We start from the raw sequence: 15,926 nt of genomic DNA, 5'->3' as shown, positions 1-15,926 counted from the left end.
GCCTAGTAATGCATGAACAGAATTTGTTGCGAGGCAGGAAAATTTGTAACTTTGTTAAGTTTGTGGCAGGCAGAACATGGGGAGGTTGCCAGGATTGACCTACAATAGACAGACCTAGGCTGTAACAAAGGTATGACTGAGGGTTTTAGCAGGTGAGCTGAGGTAGGGACAGTAATGTTAAATACGTGAAAATAGTCTACCTAATCTTGACATGGATACGTGGTTGAATGCTCACCTCACTGGCAAATATGACACCAAGAGATTGGGGAAGTGTTACGGGAGTGGAGAGAAACTGCTGGCTGATGTGGCGAAAACTGATGCTTTGTCTTTAGATGGTGTTGCTGAGAGCAGTATTGAGTTTTAAGGACAAAGGTAATTGTGCAGGTGTGGAAACAGAAGGCAATACAGATGATAAGAGCTTAAAGGTACATCATGTGATCCAGCCAGATCTGGAGGTGAGGACCTAACCGGTTGTTGGCTACTGTCATTGGCAATCACTTGCTGACGAATATAATTGTCTATCTAGGAAATTATGTGTCACTGGTCATGGGTTCTGTGGGTCCTGGCGTGGCTGATGAGCCCAGTACCAGAGACGTATTGGTGTTTCTGAGAGGTGGAAGTGGTCCTTAGTGTTGAGATCGTTGGCATTCCTTTCTCCTCCTCCTTTTCTGTATTTCCTCATACCAATGGGTGTTCTTGCAAAATTCTGTCCCTTCACACAGGAGTTTCCTCTAAGTTGGATTCTTCTGAATCCTATGTGCTGACATCTATGTTATATTTCTTGAGGGTTGCCTTCAGCTTGTCTTTGAAATGTTTCCTCTGTTCTCCTCTCGTTCAAGTGGCTTCTTTGAGCTGGGTGAAGAAGGCATCCTAAGCACATGGCCAGCCAAGTAGAGTTGGTTTCTGATGATCATGCCTCGAGGCTGATGCTATTAGTTGCTTCAAGGATGCTGATGTTAGAACGCCTGTTCTCCCAGCGGATAATGAGAATGTGTCTCAAACAGCATTGATGGTACTTCTCAAGGGTCATTGTCCAAACTCCAGACCCATACAGAAGATTCAGACAGATGACTGCCTTATACCCAGCATCTTGGTATCAGAATAGATGTCACAGTAGTCAAAGATTCTCATCTTTAAGCATCTGAAGGAAGTGCTCGCAGATTGGATTCGATGTCAGCCTTAGATGAGTGGCAGAATCCCAGGTAAAGGAAATGTTCCACATTTGGGAGGACTTCTCCGGTGATCTTAATGGAGGGGTGGAACAAATTTTGACCTGGAAAGGGTTGGTACAGGATTTCAATCTTCTTAATGTTGGAGCTGAGACCAATTCTTCAGTATGCTTCTGCAAAGATATTAAGTGAGGCTTGAAGAATCTCTTCCAAGACAGCAGAGATGATATTGTCATCCACAAGTGAGGTTGATGTTATTTTCTTCATGGATTTTCACTGGTTGAGGTTGGAAGGCTTTCTGTCTAGCCTGTAGACAATGTGCACATCACTGGGAAGCTTGTTCTTGACAAGATGAAGAATGGTAGTGATGAAGATGGAGAAGAGTGGAGATGATGACACATCTCTGCTTGACCCCGTCTTGACCTCAAAGGATTCTGTCATATTTCTGTCAGTGAGCATTGTCGCTGACATCTTGTCACGTAGGAGGTGGAGTATGCAGATGAACTTCACTGGATAGCAGGCCTTTGACAGGGTTTTCCATAACACTTTCTGACTGAAAAAGTCAAAAGCCTTGGTCAGATCGGTAAAGGGCATGTAGAGTGATTGGTGCTGTTCCTGGCATTTCTCTCAGAGTTGCTGAGCAGTGAAAATCACGTTCATTCTTCCATGATTTGCATGGACACCACGCTGGCTTTCAGGGATGATTTCCTCAGATTCTGGGAGAAAGTGCCTAGCAAGTACTCGGACGTTGAGCTTCCTGGTAACAGAGAATAGGGAGATTCCTCTGTAGTCCCCATAATCCACTTTGTCTCTTTCTGGAAGATGGTGTTGATGGCAGCTCTCTGAGATCAACAGGGATTTCTTCTTTGTTCCAAATTTTCAGTAACAGTTGATGGAGATGACGGGTAGGCTCTGTTCCTCCAACTTTCAAAATCTCTATCGGAATTGCATCTACTCCTGTGGTTTTTCCATTCTTCATGTGTCTTATGGTGGCTTCAACTTCTGCCACACTAGGTGGGAGTCCAAGATCATCTTTGAGATTTGGGGGATTTCCTCAAACACGCCCTTGTTGATGATTATACTCTGGTTTATGATTTCTTTGAAGTGTTCTCTCCATTAGGCTGATGTTTTCTCCATCTCTCAAAAGGGTTCCATCCTTACCCTGCACCAGTTTCAGGCTGAGAGTATCGGGTCCGTATAGTTGCTTTGGTGGCATTGAAGAAACCCCAGGTGTCATGCTTGTCAGCATTCATCCAGGGTGAGTGAGAGTAATGGCTCAAATGAGGACTAGGGCAAAAACACAAGTATGTGGTTGAGAAAATCAGTCAACACAAAATTTCTGCAGTTGCAGGAAGGACAAAGATTAAACAACTGGGATTTTCAAAGTGCAGATTAATTAGTTTTATTTCCCTAGGGAAACACAAAGACTGATAGAATTGAGTGGAAAGGGGTTGTGCGTGTAGAGAGATACTAGGAAGTACAATGTCAGCAGTGAGGATGTGCGAGTTGGCAAGTACAAGGAAGTAGTGGTGAAAATGGATTGGGAAATAGTGGTGAAAATGGATTGGGGGGTAGTTTACATGGAGGGATAGATTAAACAATAGGAAAACAAAAAAAATTAAAAATAAGATTGAAATCACAGATGATGAGAAGTTACTCAGTTGCACAGGTCAAGCAAAGGAAGCAATGAAGATGTTTCAGAAAGAACACTTTTTGTCTGCAAGTTAAAAAATTATAATTTTAAATAAAAATTGAGACAAGTGGTTGGTAAACAAGAGAGTTCTTGCTAGCTTTATGAGTTCTGCGAAAGTGATTTCTGAAATCCATCAGAGGATAAAAAATATTCATACTGATGACAGAATCAATGGTGTTGTTTTAAAGTTAAAAAGCTATTCACTTCTGTGTCTTTTTGAAACATCCCAAAGCATGTCTCTTTGCCAAGAAATGGACTAAGGGAGTTTAAAAGTTCTTTTCTTTAATTTATCTGGGTGTTTTTCCCAGAAGACAGTTTCAGATTCGGTCTTATGTAAGTTGCAGCTCATTTCGAATTGGTGAAGGAAAAAGAAGTTGGAACATTTACTTAGCTTGAAACAACAGGAACAAAACCAAATTGAGAGTGGGCTGGACTGAGTGGGTGGGAAGCATATACTTACCCTAACAGAGCTGTCAGTGACCAGGAAGCACTGATTTCAAGAAAGTGAAAGAAAGTTTAGAGGGTAGATAAGGAAAACTTTTTCACCAAGAGAATGGTAGAGGTATGGAAGTCACGACCCGAAAGGGTAGTAAAGGCAGAAATCTTTGATTCATTTAAAAGAGGTGTCTGGATGTACACCTCAAATAACTGAAGAAAACTATTAAAACTGGATTCAGAGTAAATGTAGTTATAAACTATAGTAATAAGTTAGAGTACTTGATTTACGTCCTAAAATGCGAAATGTTATGGCGTAACTTCTTTCAGTTAATCACTGAGTTTTCAAATTTTTCTTTAAATGTTAATGGTCCTTGCCAGGATCATAAAAATCAAGACAATGTATTTAATATCTTACCAAAAATTGCCTCAAACCATGATACTGATACAATTATCAATAAGCATGAAGGTAACAAGGGCTTTATTTATAGCTGACCAGTTATTCTGAAATGTAAGTACTGAAAGAGGTGAGTTGGCCATGAGGAACTTGGTAAGATTATTCTATAGCACTTGGTGAAAAGTTGATAGTTTGGGTTGCTGCTTATAAGGAGACAGCAATAAATGCCCACCATGAGCTTTTCGAAGAATGCAGAAGAGGCAAAGAAGGAATTTGTAGGCTTATTTAATAAGCAGTCAAGTCTGAGACAGTGGCAGGAGACTTGAAAGATTGAGGAATAGTGAAGAGTAGGGTTGGGATTTCAAAGCACAGAGTACTCATTAGGTGAGAAATAATAACACAAGAGGCATTTAAAAGAAGTAAAAAGAAAGATGGAGAGACGATCATTTAGGTCCGGAGTCACAGCCAAATATAACTGCGAAAGGATCTAGGTTACAGAGGCCTGGTTATTTGGCAATTGTGAGTAAATGGGGAAGAGAGATAGGAGGGAGGCCAGCACTCAAGTCAGAAGCTTCGTGGTGGGATCAAGTTGACATAGCAAGGTGAAGGCAAAATGAGGCACCTGAAAACTATTATCTAAGTCAGGGACAGACGTGGTAGGGAATCCAGAAACTATCAGAAGGGTAAAGGAATCGGAGGACACAGAGCGGAATTTCCATGGTAGTTTGTAGAACAGGTTATACAGCTGAAAAACAATGGTGAACTGGAGGTTACTACAATGTCCAGGAGTTGTAAAGAAATACATTTTGGCCCAAGATATGAAACTCAAGCCAGGAACCAGAATGTGGATGATGTTCAAAAACTCAAAGCAGCCACTGGAAGTGAAAGGAACAACAGCAGAGGAGAAAGCACTGCAAGCTGATCAAATTTATCTTAAAATATAATTTAACAGAGCAGCATATCAGAGGTACAGAAGCTGACTCATAGGTTGAGGTCCAGTGCAGGATTATAGTCTTGATCTTTGGAGGGGTGCAGAACTTTGGAAACCAAAAGAGAAAAGATACAGTGCTCACTGAGGGAAATTCCAGAATAGGAATGGTAATGGGATAGGTAGTATCAGTTTAAACTATATTATACATTATAGGAGAATTAGGCCATTCGGTCCATCAAATCTGCTCCACCATTCAATCATACCTGATATTTCTCAACCCATTCTTCTGCCTTTTCTCCACAACTCGATCCCTTTATTAATTAAAAATCTATCTCTGTCTCTAATACACTCAATAATTTTAGCTTGCACAACTTTCTGCAGCAATAAATTCCAGATTCACCACTTTGGCTGAAGCAATTGCTCCTTATCTCAGTTTTAAAGGGTCATCTTTCTTTCTGAGGCTGTGCCCTTGGGTCCTGGTCTCTCTCTCCTATTAGTAGAAACATCTTTTCCATGTCCACTCTATCCAGGCCTCTCAGTATCCTGTAAGCTTCAATGCAATCTCCCCATCCTTCTAAACTTGAGACTTGGATGCTATTCCTAAGCAGCACGTTCAGTTTAGAATGACAAATGAAAGTTGCTATAGTCCTAGTGGACAACAGGATGACTGGTATCAATTTAACCTGAAGGTCACCACACCTTAGACAAGGTTGAGAACGAGGGGCTTTCATGGTGACCTCAGCCAGTTAGGGGATTGAATTCATGCTGTGGGCATCACTCTGCATTGCAAACCAACAGTCTAGCCAACTAAACTAACCAATCCCCAGTTTACTTACAACCTTGAAGAAGAACCAATAGTCAAGTATCAAAATGAAGAGCTGCCAACCGAACCTTCCCATTCGATTTACCTTTCATATTGCTGAACAGGGCATCAAAGGAGTATAGTAACCTGTTAGGATTACATCTAGAAAGACATTTGTGTAGAACCAAAAATTCTGCTTGGCCCATAATTGTGTGCATCCATCTGATTGGTCCATGTGCCACAACTGGATTTACAGCCTGATGGAGAAGGGTATCGCCAGAAGCAATCAGTTTCTTAACAAAGTCTCACTCTTCTTTTTGCAATTAAGATAAATTCTGTCTAATGCAGCAGGGGATGTTAGGTACATCCAATTCCAGCACTTCCTTAAGCATGAATAAGAATCATACCCTCTACTCACTGTCAACCTGCAAAATACCCCAAACACAGCTCTTTGCTGTGCCCTACTTCTGAGTTGACAGAACCACACAGCGAGTTTAAAAGTTGAACTGATAAGAGGTCCAGAATGTCAAAGCACTTACTTCAGGCAACTCAGATGATGTGGTCAGAGATAGTAAGAACTGCTGATGCTGGAGTCAGAGATAACACAGCGTGGAGCTGGAGGAACACAGCAGGCCAGGCAGCATCAGAGGAGCAGGAAAGTTGACGTTTCGGGTCGGGACCCTTCTTCAGAAATGGGGGAGGGGGAAGGGAGCTCCGAAATAAATAGAGAGAGGAGGGGTGGGGCTGGGGAAGGTAGGTGGGATGGTGATAAGTGAGTGCAGACTGCCTACCTGCACTCACCTTTGGAGAAGGAGGAAAATACAATAATTCATGACAGTACAATTGCTGCTATTACCAAATTACGACCATATGTGATAAATCCCAAAGGCTGATTATCCTGAAAGCAACAACAAATAATGATTCACTTCTGACCTACCTTCTTTATCTCTGAGACTTAAAGTAATAAATTTACTGACAAACAGCAACATGAAAACTGCCCATCCACACACAGCCAGCAGCAAGCATTGATGCCGCATGTTTTCAGATGTAAGCCATCGCATGTGTGTTCTCTGCAAACATTAAAAAAAAGATAATTACAAAATATTCCATATCCCAATCTTGGAAGTAAAGGTAAGTTACAAAATATTCGAACCTACATTAATGGCATTATGTCGATCAGTTTCTTTAAATTAATAGTTTTCCAATGTAATCAATTCAAAAATGTTTCTGTAGTGAAAGAAATGTTATTGATAATTAGTTGCAATTTAAACCTGATTTTATCTCCAAGAAACTGACAATCTTTTTTTTAAACTTGGGACATTACATTAAAAATGTTTTTATAGATAGAAATTGCTGTCTTTGCTTTTATTTTGCACTTTAATTAAATTTAGCATACCAGCTTGTATATCAATTCACAGGTTTCCAAGATTGAAACTGGCGAGAAATAAGAAAAGGTCATCTAAACTACTAAACTTGTCATCTAAAATACACTTTTTATGCTTAGGATAATACAGATTGTTTGGTTCCACGAAACTGTTCGATAGATTATTTCAAATACTTATTACCAATATCTCTACTAATTTCATTAATTTTCCATTTAGTTTCAATTTCAGCAAACTTTCAAGCAATAATTTAGATTTACTTTGTCCATCCCATTCAACATTTGAAGTAATTTCTTGAGGTTAACTGGTCTTTGTCCATACTCTTTAAGTTCAAGATTCAGCAGAACTTGCTGATTCTCATTCCTTTCACACTTGGTTTTGGCCCTGACAATTCTTCAAAACCTATTTCTAAATGGGGAGAGACTTCGGCGTACTCCAGTGCAGAGGGATCTGGGTGTCCTCGTCCATGAGTCACAGAAAACTAGCATGCAGGTACAGCAGATAATAAAAGAAAGCGAATGGAATGTTGGCTTTTATAGCTAAAGGAATAGATAGAGAGATAAGGAAGTATTGGTGAGACCGCACCTGGTATACTATGTACAGTTTTGGTCCCCTTACTTGAGGAAGGATGTGGTGGCATTGGAGGCAGTTCAAAGGAGGTTCACTAGATTGAACCCAGAGATGAGGGGTTTGTTGTATGAAGAGAGATTGAACAGCTTAAGCCTATGCTCTCTGGAATTTAGAAGAATGAGGGGAGATCAAATGGAGGTATTCAAGATGATAAAAGGTATGAATTAAATAGATGTGGAGCAGCTGCTCCCACTTGTGGGGCATTCAGGGATGAGAGGTCATAGTCTTAGGATAAGGGATAGCAAATCTAAAACAGAATAGAGGAGAAACTACTTCTCCCAAAGAGTGGGGAATCTGTGGAACTCACTACCCCAAAGTGCGATGATGCTGGGAGAGTGTGTAAATTTAAGGAGTTAGACAGATTTTTAATTGGTAATGGGTTGAAGGATTATGGGGAGAAGGCAGGAAAGTTGGGGTGAGGAGCATATCAGCCATAATTGAATGGCGGAGCAGACTCGACGGGCTAAATGGCCTAATTCTGCCCCTATTTCTTATGAAAACGAACATCTTTCATTGATATGATGGTTGAAATCAAACAATATGTGTCCTTCACTATTGCCTGATCAACAGTTACAAAACTTCACCACAATTTCTTCAGATTTATTTTCTAATTGTCTGGCTAGAAGGTCTCGAATACTTTACCATGCCCTGTAATGCTTCCTTATATAGTCTTAAAATTAAAAGTGATTTGTCTACTATTATTTCCACACTGCTTTCCAATTTATCATATATCTGGATGCATTTTTAAACATAATATTTCATATTCATCTGTAGTAATTTCGATTTTTCGCTCGTTAGCCTAATTGCAATATGCCTTTGAATTCAGTGTTCATTTTATTGACTTGAATTTGAAACAATCAAAATCAAGGAACAATCTTTGTGGTCCTTCACTCAATACTTTCCCACTGTCTGACATTACATTCTTCATCAATACCTTGTTATACTTTTTAAACCAGTTTATTTTTCATTTTCTTCCGAGATTCTTGTGGTTTCTAATTTAATTAGGTTGTTATTTGGACTATTGTTAAAAGCTGAGAATTCCATAAACTAGGTCATTGGGAATTCCTGTATCCTTTATCTATCTAATCCTCAACCTACAGAGTAAGATTGAAATAAATACTTTAATCTTCAGTAAACTGGAAAAACAAATGGACTGGTTCTTAATGGTTCTATTATGCTCAGAACTGCACTGACAGTTCAACTAAACAACTAAAACAAGGAATAAAATACAGCTAAATAAAACTCTGCTAAAATGTGGTACAATTGCTTGAAGAATCTGAATTATACAAATTATTAGGGAAAAGGGAAACATTTCTCTTTTACATAAGCAAAGTTTAATTGTAAGAAGGAACACATGATCTGTTTTGTACAGCAGTGGAGATAAATACAATCTATACACAAGGGAAGTGAGGGAGACTGTACAGACAATTTTGCACATAAGAGACTGATGGTAGTGCCAGAAATTTAGAGACATCACTGAAAAGAAGAGTTAAATTTTGGACCAACAAAAGCTCACTGAAAATATCAAGCCAATATTTATAGTCTGCTTTCTATGACAATTTCTTTCAAATCGTTTGAGTATTCTTAAACTGACAAAAGACTTTAAATGTAGCAGATTGGAAGGACAGTATTACTATGAAGCTTTCTAAAAGTTGTGCTCCTTGTTCCATTTCCTCCATAAATTATTTCCAAATGGTGTCATTGTGCTCTGATCTTTATGGTTACTTGTCTTTGAAGTCCATCACCTTTTCAATTTTATATTAATTTGAGAATAACAGCAAAAGATTTAAAAGCAGTGGCTAAAAAGACCTAAGATATGGGATCGCTTTGCTACTGATGTATGGCAGATCTTCATCAGCATGTCGTCAGTGGTTCCACTTGAATTCCCTGCCTCTAAACTGGTACAAGTCATATTTAATGTTAGTTGACACTTCAGTGGAGTACTGAGGGAGTGTAACACTGACTGAGATAAGAAAAAGAGTCAAACTATCAGCACTTACTATTATAATGGGCAGAATCTGACAGCAGAGTTAAGCGTGGAAACTTATAAGGTGCTGTCAGAGATACACAGTTGCTTTACAGGGTGTGCTGTTGACATCCTCACCAATAGATTCATCATTGAAGTTATTGCAATTGTGTGATCTTACTGTATCTGACCACTAGTTGTGCATTAAAGAGAGCTCTAAAAAGAAGTGAAAGTCGGTATCTTCACAATTTCGTTGGTGTTTAGCAATATACTAAATGTAGCTGAACAACTTGTTTTACTGGTGTAGAATCTCATTCCCTCAGACAAACATTACTGTGGCAGATTGTGTTTCTTTAATTTTTTTTTTATCTTTCTTTTATCTCTGGTTAATTGGAATTAAGTACCAATGTGTTTTTACTTTCTGTGCATCATTTAGACCTAAATTATATTTAATGCTTGCTTGTTTGGACTCTTTGCATCTCAATGTGGATACGTCAATTAGATTAGTGTACAGCAGTCACAGATTCTAATTGAAGGCACTGTGCTGAAAAAGTTACCACATCAGAGGAAATCTTCATGGACAAGTTAGCAGGAATTCTGTGGCCAGTGAGTTGAACAGGGAACATAATTCATTCACTGCTGACAGAAAATCTGTACCATTGCTGATGGTACCATCTTTTAGGGAAAGACTTTGTGATGTTAAAGATTCTACTCAAAGAAGCGCAAGGGAACTTTCTTGGCTACCTGGTCAAAATTAGTTCTTGATCATTACTATCAAAGATACCTTGCTGCTTTTTACAAACATTTGCTGCGCACCAACTGGCTGCCACATTGTTGCTTTGTAGACTAATCCCTTCACTTTCAGAGTAATTAATTGGCTGCAAAGTGCCTTGAAACATCCTAAGAACTTGATAGTGCTCTATAAATGCAAGTCTTTCTTTGCTCTATGCCTCTCAAATGTAATTTTCCCACCCTATATCGTCACTTTCATTGTATCCATTTTTGATCATACGTGTATGGTGATATTTCAAAGTTGGGCAATAAATGCAACAGAAAAATAGATGGACGTGCAACGAGTTTATGACTTGCTTTGGATGCAGTTAGATGACTTTGTCGAAATGACTCCAATGTATAACAGTATGAACTTATGTGAAAGATCTATTGAAAGAATGAGTAGACTACAGCCATCATAGTTTTATTAAAATGCCTGTAATAGAAACTTGATGCTAGAATCCCCACCTATACTTATATACTCTGGAAGTACTATAAACAATTGTTAGGTAGTGTATTGAGAGTGGGAATGGCATTGTGGTAATGTTACTGGGGCAGGAATCGGAGGTCCAAATCAACATTCTGGCCACATTAATAAATTTAAATGATTAATTAATTATTAAATGTGAAATACAAAGCTACACCATTCAAGTGCCAGGCCATGATCATCTCTATTCAATGGTTTTACTATTGCTCAATCTTATCCTAGGATTAACATTGAACAGAAACTGAACTGGAGGAGACATATAAATACTCTGGCTATAAGAGCACATTAGATGCTTGGAATTCTGCAGTTAGTAACTCACCGAGTTTCCTTCAAAAGCACCTTCCAAACTGATAACCTCTACCATCTAGAACAACTAGGGCTGCAGATTAATGGAACAGAGATTGTAGGGAGGGGTGGAAATCAGTGTTATCTGTATATGTAGGAAAATAACACAATCATAGAATCCCAACAGCATGGAAGTAGACTATTCAGCCCATCAAGTCCACACCAACCCTCCATAGAGCATCCCACCTAATCCCTGTAACCCCGCATTTCCCTTGGCTAGGCATCTGCCTAGCCTGCACATCTCTGAACACTATGGGAAATTTAGCATGGTCAATCTACCTAATTTGCACATCATTGGACTGTGGGAGGAAACCAGAGCACCTGGAGGAAACCCAGGCAGACACAGGGAGAATGTGCAAATTCCACACAGACAGTGGCCTGAGGGTGGAACTGAACCCGGTCCCTAGCACTGTGAGGCAGCAGTGCTAACCGCTGAGCCACCGTGCTGCCTTAAATGTTTAGGTATAGGGTCACCAAGGAGCAGCATTTAGGTGAAGAGTAGGAAGAGGCAAAAATAAATCTTTGTCAGCGTGTGGGGTAGAGCTAATGATGCAGGAGTGGAAAGGTGAGCCTTTAGAGGAGATAAAAGAAGCCGAATGGGTGTTTGGCTACTGGTTTTTCCACTTCAGGCCATTCCTAGTCAGAATATCAGAAGAGAAATCCTCTACTGCTTTTGCATTTTATGATATTCTCTAGCTTCATTATCATTTTCCTGTCCTATAACTGTGTCTGTACGCCTCCCAGATCATCATTCCTGCAAAAAGACCTCATCCTTACATCCTCCGCTACTTTAACTCTGGACCAATGTTTCCTTTCTTTTCATCCATATGTGAAATGAGTTTTGTTACGTACGCAAATATCAAGGTAATGTGTGGATGTGCACCACCAGTGGAAACAAAAACCTATGTATACTAAACATTTTTAAGAAGTTAATGTAGGTATAGAAGAAAAAGTAAGGAAACAAGGTAACACACTCGTCCACAAATTACCAGATTTACTGAATCCAATTTTAAATTTACACAGTGACATTGGTAGTCATGACCTCGTTTTAATTTCAGCACTATAATCAATAAGCTACTAGAGACAGAGGAATTTGTTAGTTTTATATTGTAACTTGTATTTTACTTATTTGACATAAGACAAGTTGAATTGGTAGCAATGGCTCAGACAAGACTCTTTTGTTTCAATTTGACAAGCTCAGAAGTGAAAGCACAAAGAAGACTGAGCTTCTAATTCACAGAAAACGTAGAGAAAGCAACTTATGATTTTTCAGCTTGAGTGTTTTGTTTACTGAAAAACTGAGCAAAATCCCTCAGCAATCTCTTAGTAACCTCAAATATAATCAGGCTGAGGTAAGGTGCCTCTGAACATGATGAGACCCCTCTTGTGAACTCGAGGTGACAGTCCAAGAATCATTATAAATTAATTGAATATTGACAGGTGAAACCTATATTTAAGAACTTGGAGACAGTATTGTGGTGAAGAAGGAATGGAATCCCAGGAGGGAGATTGATAGTTGAGGTGGTTTAAAAATAAGTTGTATTATTAATTTCACTTGTAGTTTTTTACAATTAAAAATCTGTGAATTGTAAAGTAATAAATCTGTTCACCATTTAAAACAAATTGTTTCTCACTTTGCTGCTTTCAGCTACTCCCAAGTGGAGATCTTGTGTCATAGTATATCACACTTAGTTGTCTTGTGTCATCATTTCAAATCCACCGTAACTCTTCTGCAACCACTACGTGACATCCTTTATCAAGTACATATAGGCTGACCCTGCTTTCTGCTGCCCTCCACCTTGCCCTCTTGCAAAGAGCTCCACAACTTCTCAGTTCAAGTCAAATTGCTGAAATATAAACATTTTCTTTTCTGGATGGCACTTAAGTTCTTTTGGCTCTTGGAGTTTCAAGCATCTCTTCATTTGTCTTATGGTCTGTCCATGGAGTGTCTCAGCATTGTCTGAGTTTCTGAGCTGGAAAGTGGATGGAATGTAGCTTCTTATGTATTTCTGCCTTGTTGCCCATTTTCTTCCGGTCAACACATTCATCAACTTCAAAAAATTACCTTCTATCTCCCCTTCTTCTAAATTTGGCATCACATCTACCATCTGCCTGTTAACACTTGTCCAGTTGTGGAGAGGTAGTAGTTGGTAGCATGCATGGCTTAAAATATTCCATGAGGTAAACTCAAAAGAAACATTGTGAGAGGGAGGAGAAAGCAAAGGAGGAAGAAAAACTGCAACTGGGAAGGTTGAAAAGAGGAGAGCACTCGGATAATCACTGATTGAAAAGTTGTGATCAAGCTGCAGGAAAGACGTGTTAATGTGGCTTTGGGCTCCGGGGACAGACAAGAGTGATTCTCAGCTTTTAATTCCACCTGATTAATCATATCAGGCCTGCCTCTTGTCACCTCATTTCATTCACTCAATTCTATTTTATTGATTCATTTTGTGGGATCTGGGCATCGTTGGCTGGGTCAGCATTTATTGCCCTCCCTACTTGACCTTGAGAAGGTAGCATTGAGCTGTCTTCTTGAACCGCTGCAGTCCACCTACTGTGGGTTAACTCTCAATGCCATTAGGGAGGGAATTCCAGGATTTTGACCTAGTGATAGTGAAGGAACAGTGATATATTTCTAAGTCAGTATGGTGTGTGGCTTGAAAGGGAACTTGAAAGTAGTGGTGTTCTCATATACATGCTGCCCTTGTCCTTCTAGATGAAAGTGGTCACAGCTTTGCTGTCTGAGGATCTTTGGTGAATTTCTGCAGTGCATCTTGTAGATAGTACACTTGCTGCTACTGACTAGTGGTGATGGAGGGAGTGGATGCTTGTGGATGCAGTGCCAATCAAGTGGGCTGCTTTTTCCTGAATGGTGTCAAGTTTCTTGAGTGTTATTGGGGCTACACTCATCCAGGAAAGTGGGGAGTATTCCATCTCACTCCTAACTTGCACCTTGTTGAAGGTGGACAGGCTTTCAGGAGTCAGTAGATGAGTTACTCACCACTGTATTCCTAGCCTCTGACCTGCTCTTGTAGCCATTGCATTTATATGGTGAGTCCAGTTGAGTTTCTGATCAATTATTACTCCCAGGATGTTGATAGTGGAGGGTCTGGAATGGTAACACCACTGAATGGCAAGGGACAGTGGTTAGATTGTCTCTTATTGGCGATGGTCATAGCCTGGTATTTATGTGGCACAAATGTTACTTGCCACCTGTCAGCCCAGACTTTGTTGCATTTGGACATGGGCTGCTTCAGTATCTGAGGAGTCATGAATGGTGGTGAACATTGTGCAATCATCGGCAAACATCCCCACTTCTGACCTTATGATGGAGGGAAGGTCATTGATGAAGCAGCTGAAGATGGTTGGGTCCTAGGATACTACCCTGAGGAACTCCTGCAGAGATGTCCTGGAGCTGAGATGACTGATCTCCAAAAACCACGACCATCTTCCTATGTGTCAAGTATGACTCCAACCACCAGAGAGTTTGCCCCCTGATACCTATCGATTCCAGTTTTGCTAAGACTCCTTGATGCTACACACAGTCGAATGCAGCCTCGATGTCAATGGCTGTCACTATCACCTCGCCTCTGGAATTCAGCTCTTTTGTCCAGGTTCTTTTTCATCAAAATAAAGCTATGCAACTTGTGCTCCCCTAGGCACTCCTGACCCAAGTCCATCAAACTATTATCACTTCAGATCATATTAAAACTGGTTTTCTCTTTATCCTTCCTAGAGACTCTTCTATTAGTCATGCCTCCTTTCACCTTTCCACTGTCAAGTACACTTCTCTCCCTCCGAACCCTTCACTAGTGCACTCCCTAATCTTGCTGCACCTTTGCCATTGGCCCAGGCTTAACTCTCTGTTAAACGAGCCAAAAATTGTCTCTGTACGTTTCCTGAACCACAAGCAAATTAATCAAACAGTACTGAAAATGTTCACATAAATTGAATACTACAAACAACTGATAGAGACGCTGCTGTAAATTAGAAAACTTGTCCACAGTGTACAGGTCGTGCTCAGCATTTAAAATCTCAGAATACCTTGGATTAAATGGCTGGATTGTAATCATTCCCAGGTAAACATCATTTTGGATACAACAACTGTTCACTTACCACCCTCTGATGATACCAAATCCATCCCCTGACTGCCTGCCTGCTCCCACAATGAAATGGTGCCGATCCATTAACTTGGAGCAGGCTCTCCGCCTGGAACAGCGTTACCGCCCTCAGTCTGCCTGCCCTCCAGGCCCGGCACAAAAGTGTCAGGGTGCAGATAAACCTTAGCAAATCCCAGGCTCCTCCTTCAGTCAGACCTCGGCCCGATCCTTTCACTGGACACCGGTGCAGGCCGACCCTGGGCCCTTTTCACTGGCACATAGCCCATCTACAACACCACCACAAAACCAGGCCGAAAACCGCTTACTGACTGGCCGCCCATGACAACCACCACAACAACAACTGGACCACGGACTGACCGGCACTACAGCGCTAAGGTCCTCCCGGTGGACGCAGCCCGGCACTGCAGCGCTAAGGTCCACCCGGTGGACACGGTCCGGCACTGCAGCGCCAAGGTCCTCCCGGTGGACGCAGCCCGGCACTGCAGCGCTAGTGTCCTCCCGATGGACGCAGCCCGGCACTGCAGCGCCAAGGTCCGCCTGTTGCACTACGACAGCAAATTCCTCCTTGTGGAATGATATGAAGATGCCGATGTTGGCCTGGGGTGGACAGGGTCAAAAATCACACGACACCATTTTATAATCCTTTTATTAGACCTTTTCTGAAGAAGGGTCTAGGCCCGAAACGTCAGCCTTCTTGCTCCTCTGATGCTGCTTGGCCTGCTGTGTTCATCCAGCTCTACACCTTGTTATCTCAGATTCTCCAGCATCTGCAGTTCCTACTATCTCTGAAACCATTT

The 15,926-nt window shown here is 40.7% G+C and overlaps 1 protein-coding gene across 2 annotated transcripts in view; it reads right to left on the bottom strand.

Annotated features, from left to right (window-relative positions):
• chst10 (carbohydrate sulfotransferase 10) overlaps nt 1–15,477 on the bottom strand; it is a 47,142-nt gene extending 31,665 nt beyond the window's left edge. Inside the window, exons 1-3 of one of the 2 annotated variants that reach the window (XM_048597993.1) lie at nt 15,125–15,477; nt 6,585–6,654; nt 6,365–6,497 (exon numbers count right to left, since the gene is read on the bottom strand). In XM_048597993.1, coding sequence (XP_048453950.1) covers nt 6,365–6,488 — 124 coding nt within the window. In that variant the 5' untranslated portion in view covers nt 6,489–6,497; nt 6,585–6,654; nt 15,125–15,477. The remainder of the gene's footprint in view (nt 1–6,364; nt 6,498–6,584; nt 6,655–15,124) is intronic. The other variant, XM_048597992.1, reaches the window with a different exon arrangement.
• Between the last annotated feature and the right edge of the window lie 449 nt (nt 15,478–15,926).

The sequence above is a fragment of the Rhincodon typus genome, chromosome 6 (genome assembly GCF_021869965.1).
Source record: "Rhincodon typus isolate 14 chromosome 6, sRhiTyp1.1, whole genome shotgun sequence".
Taxonomy (NCBI): domain Eukaryota; kingdom Metazoa; phylum Chordata; class Chondrichthyes; order Orectolobiformes; family Rhincodontidae; genus Rhincodon; species Rhincodon typus.
Note: the sequence above shows the minus strand (reverse complement) of the source record. Positions and strands in the feature narration are given on the sequence as shown.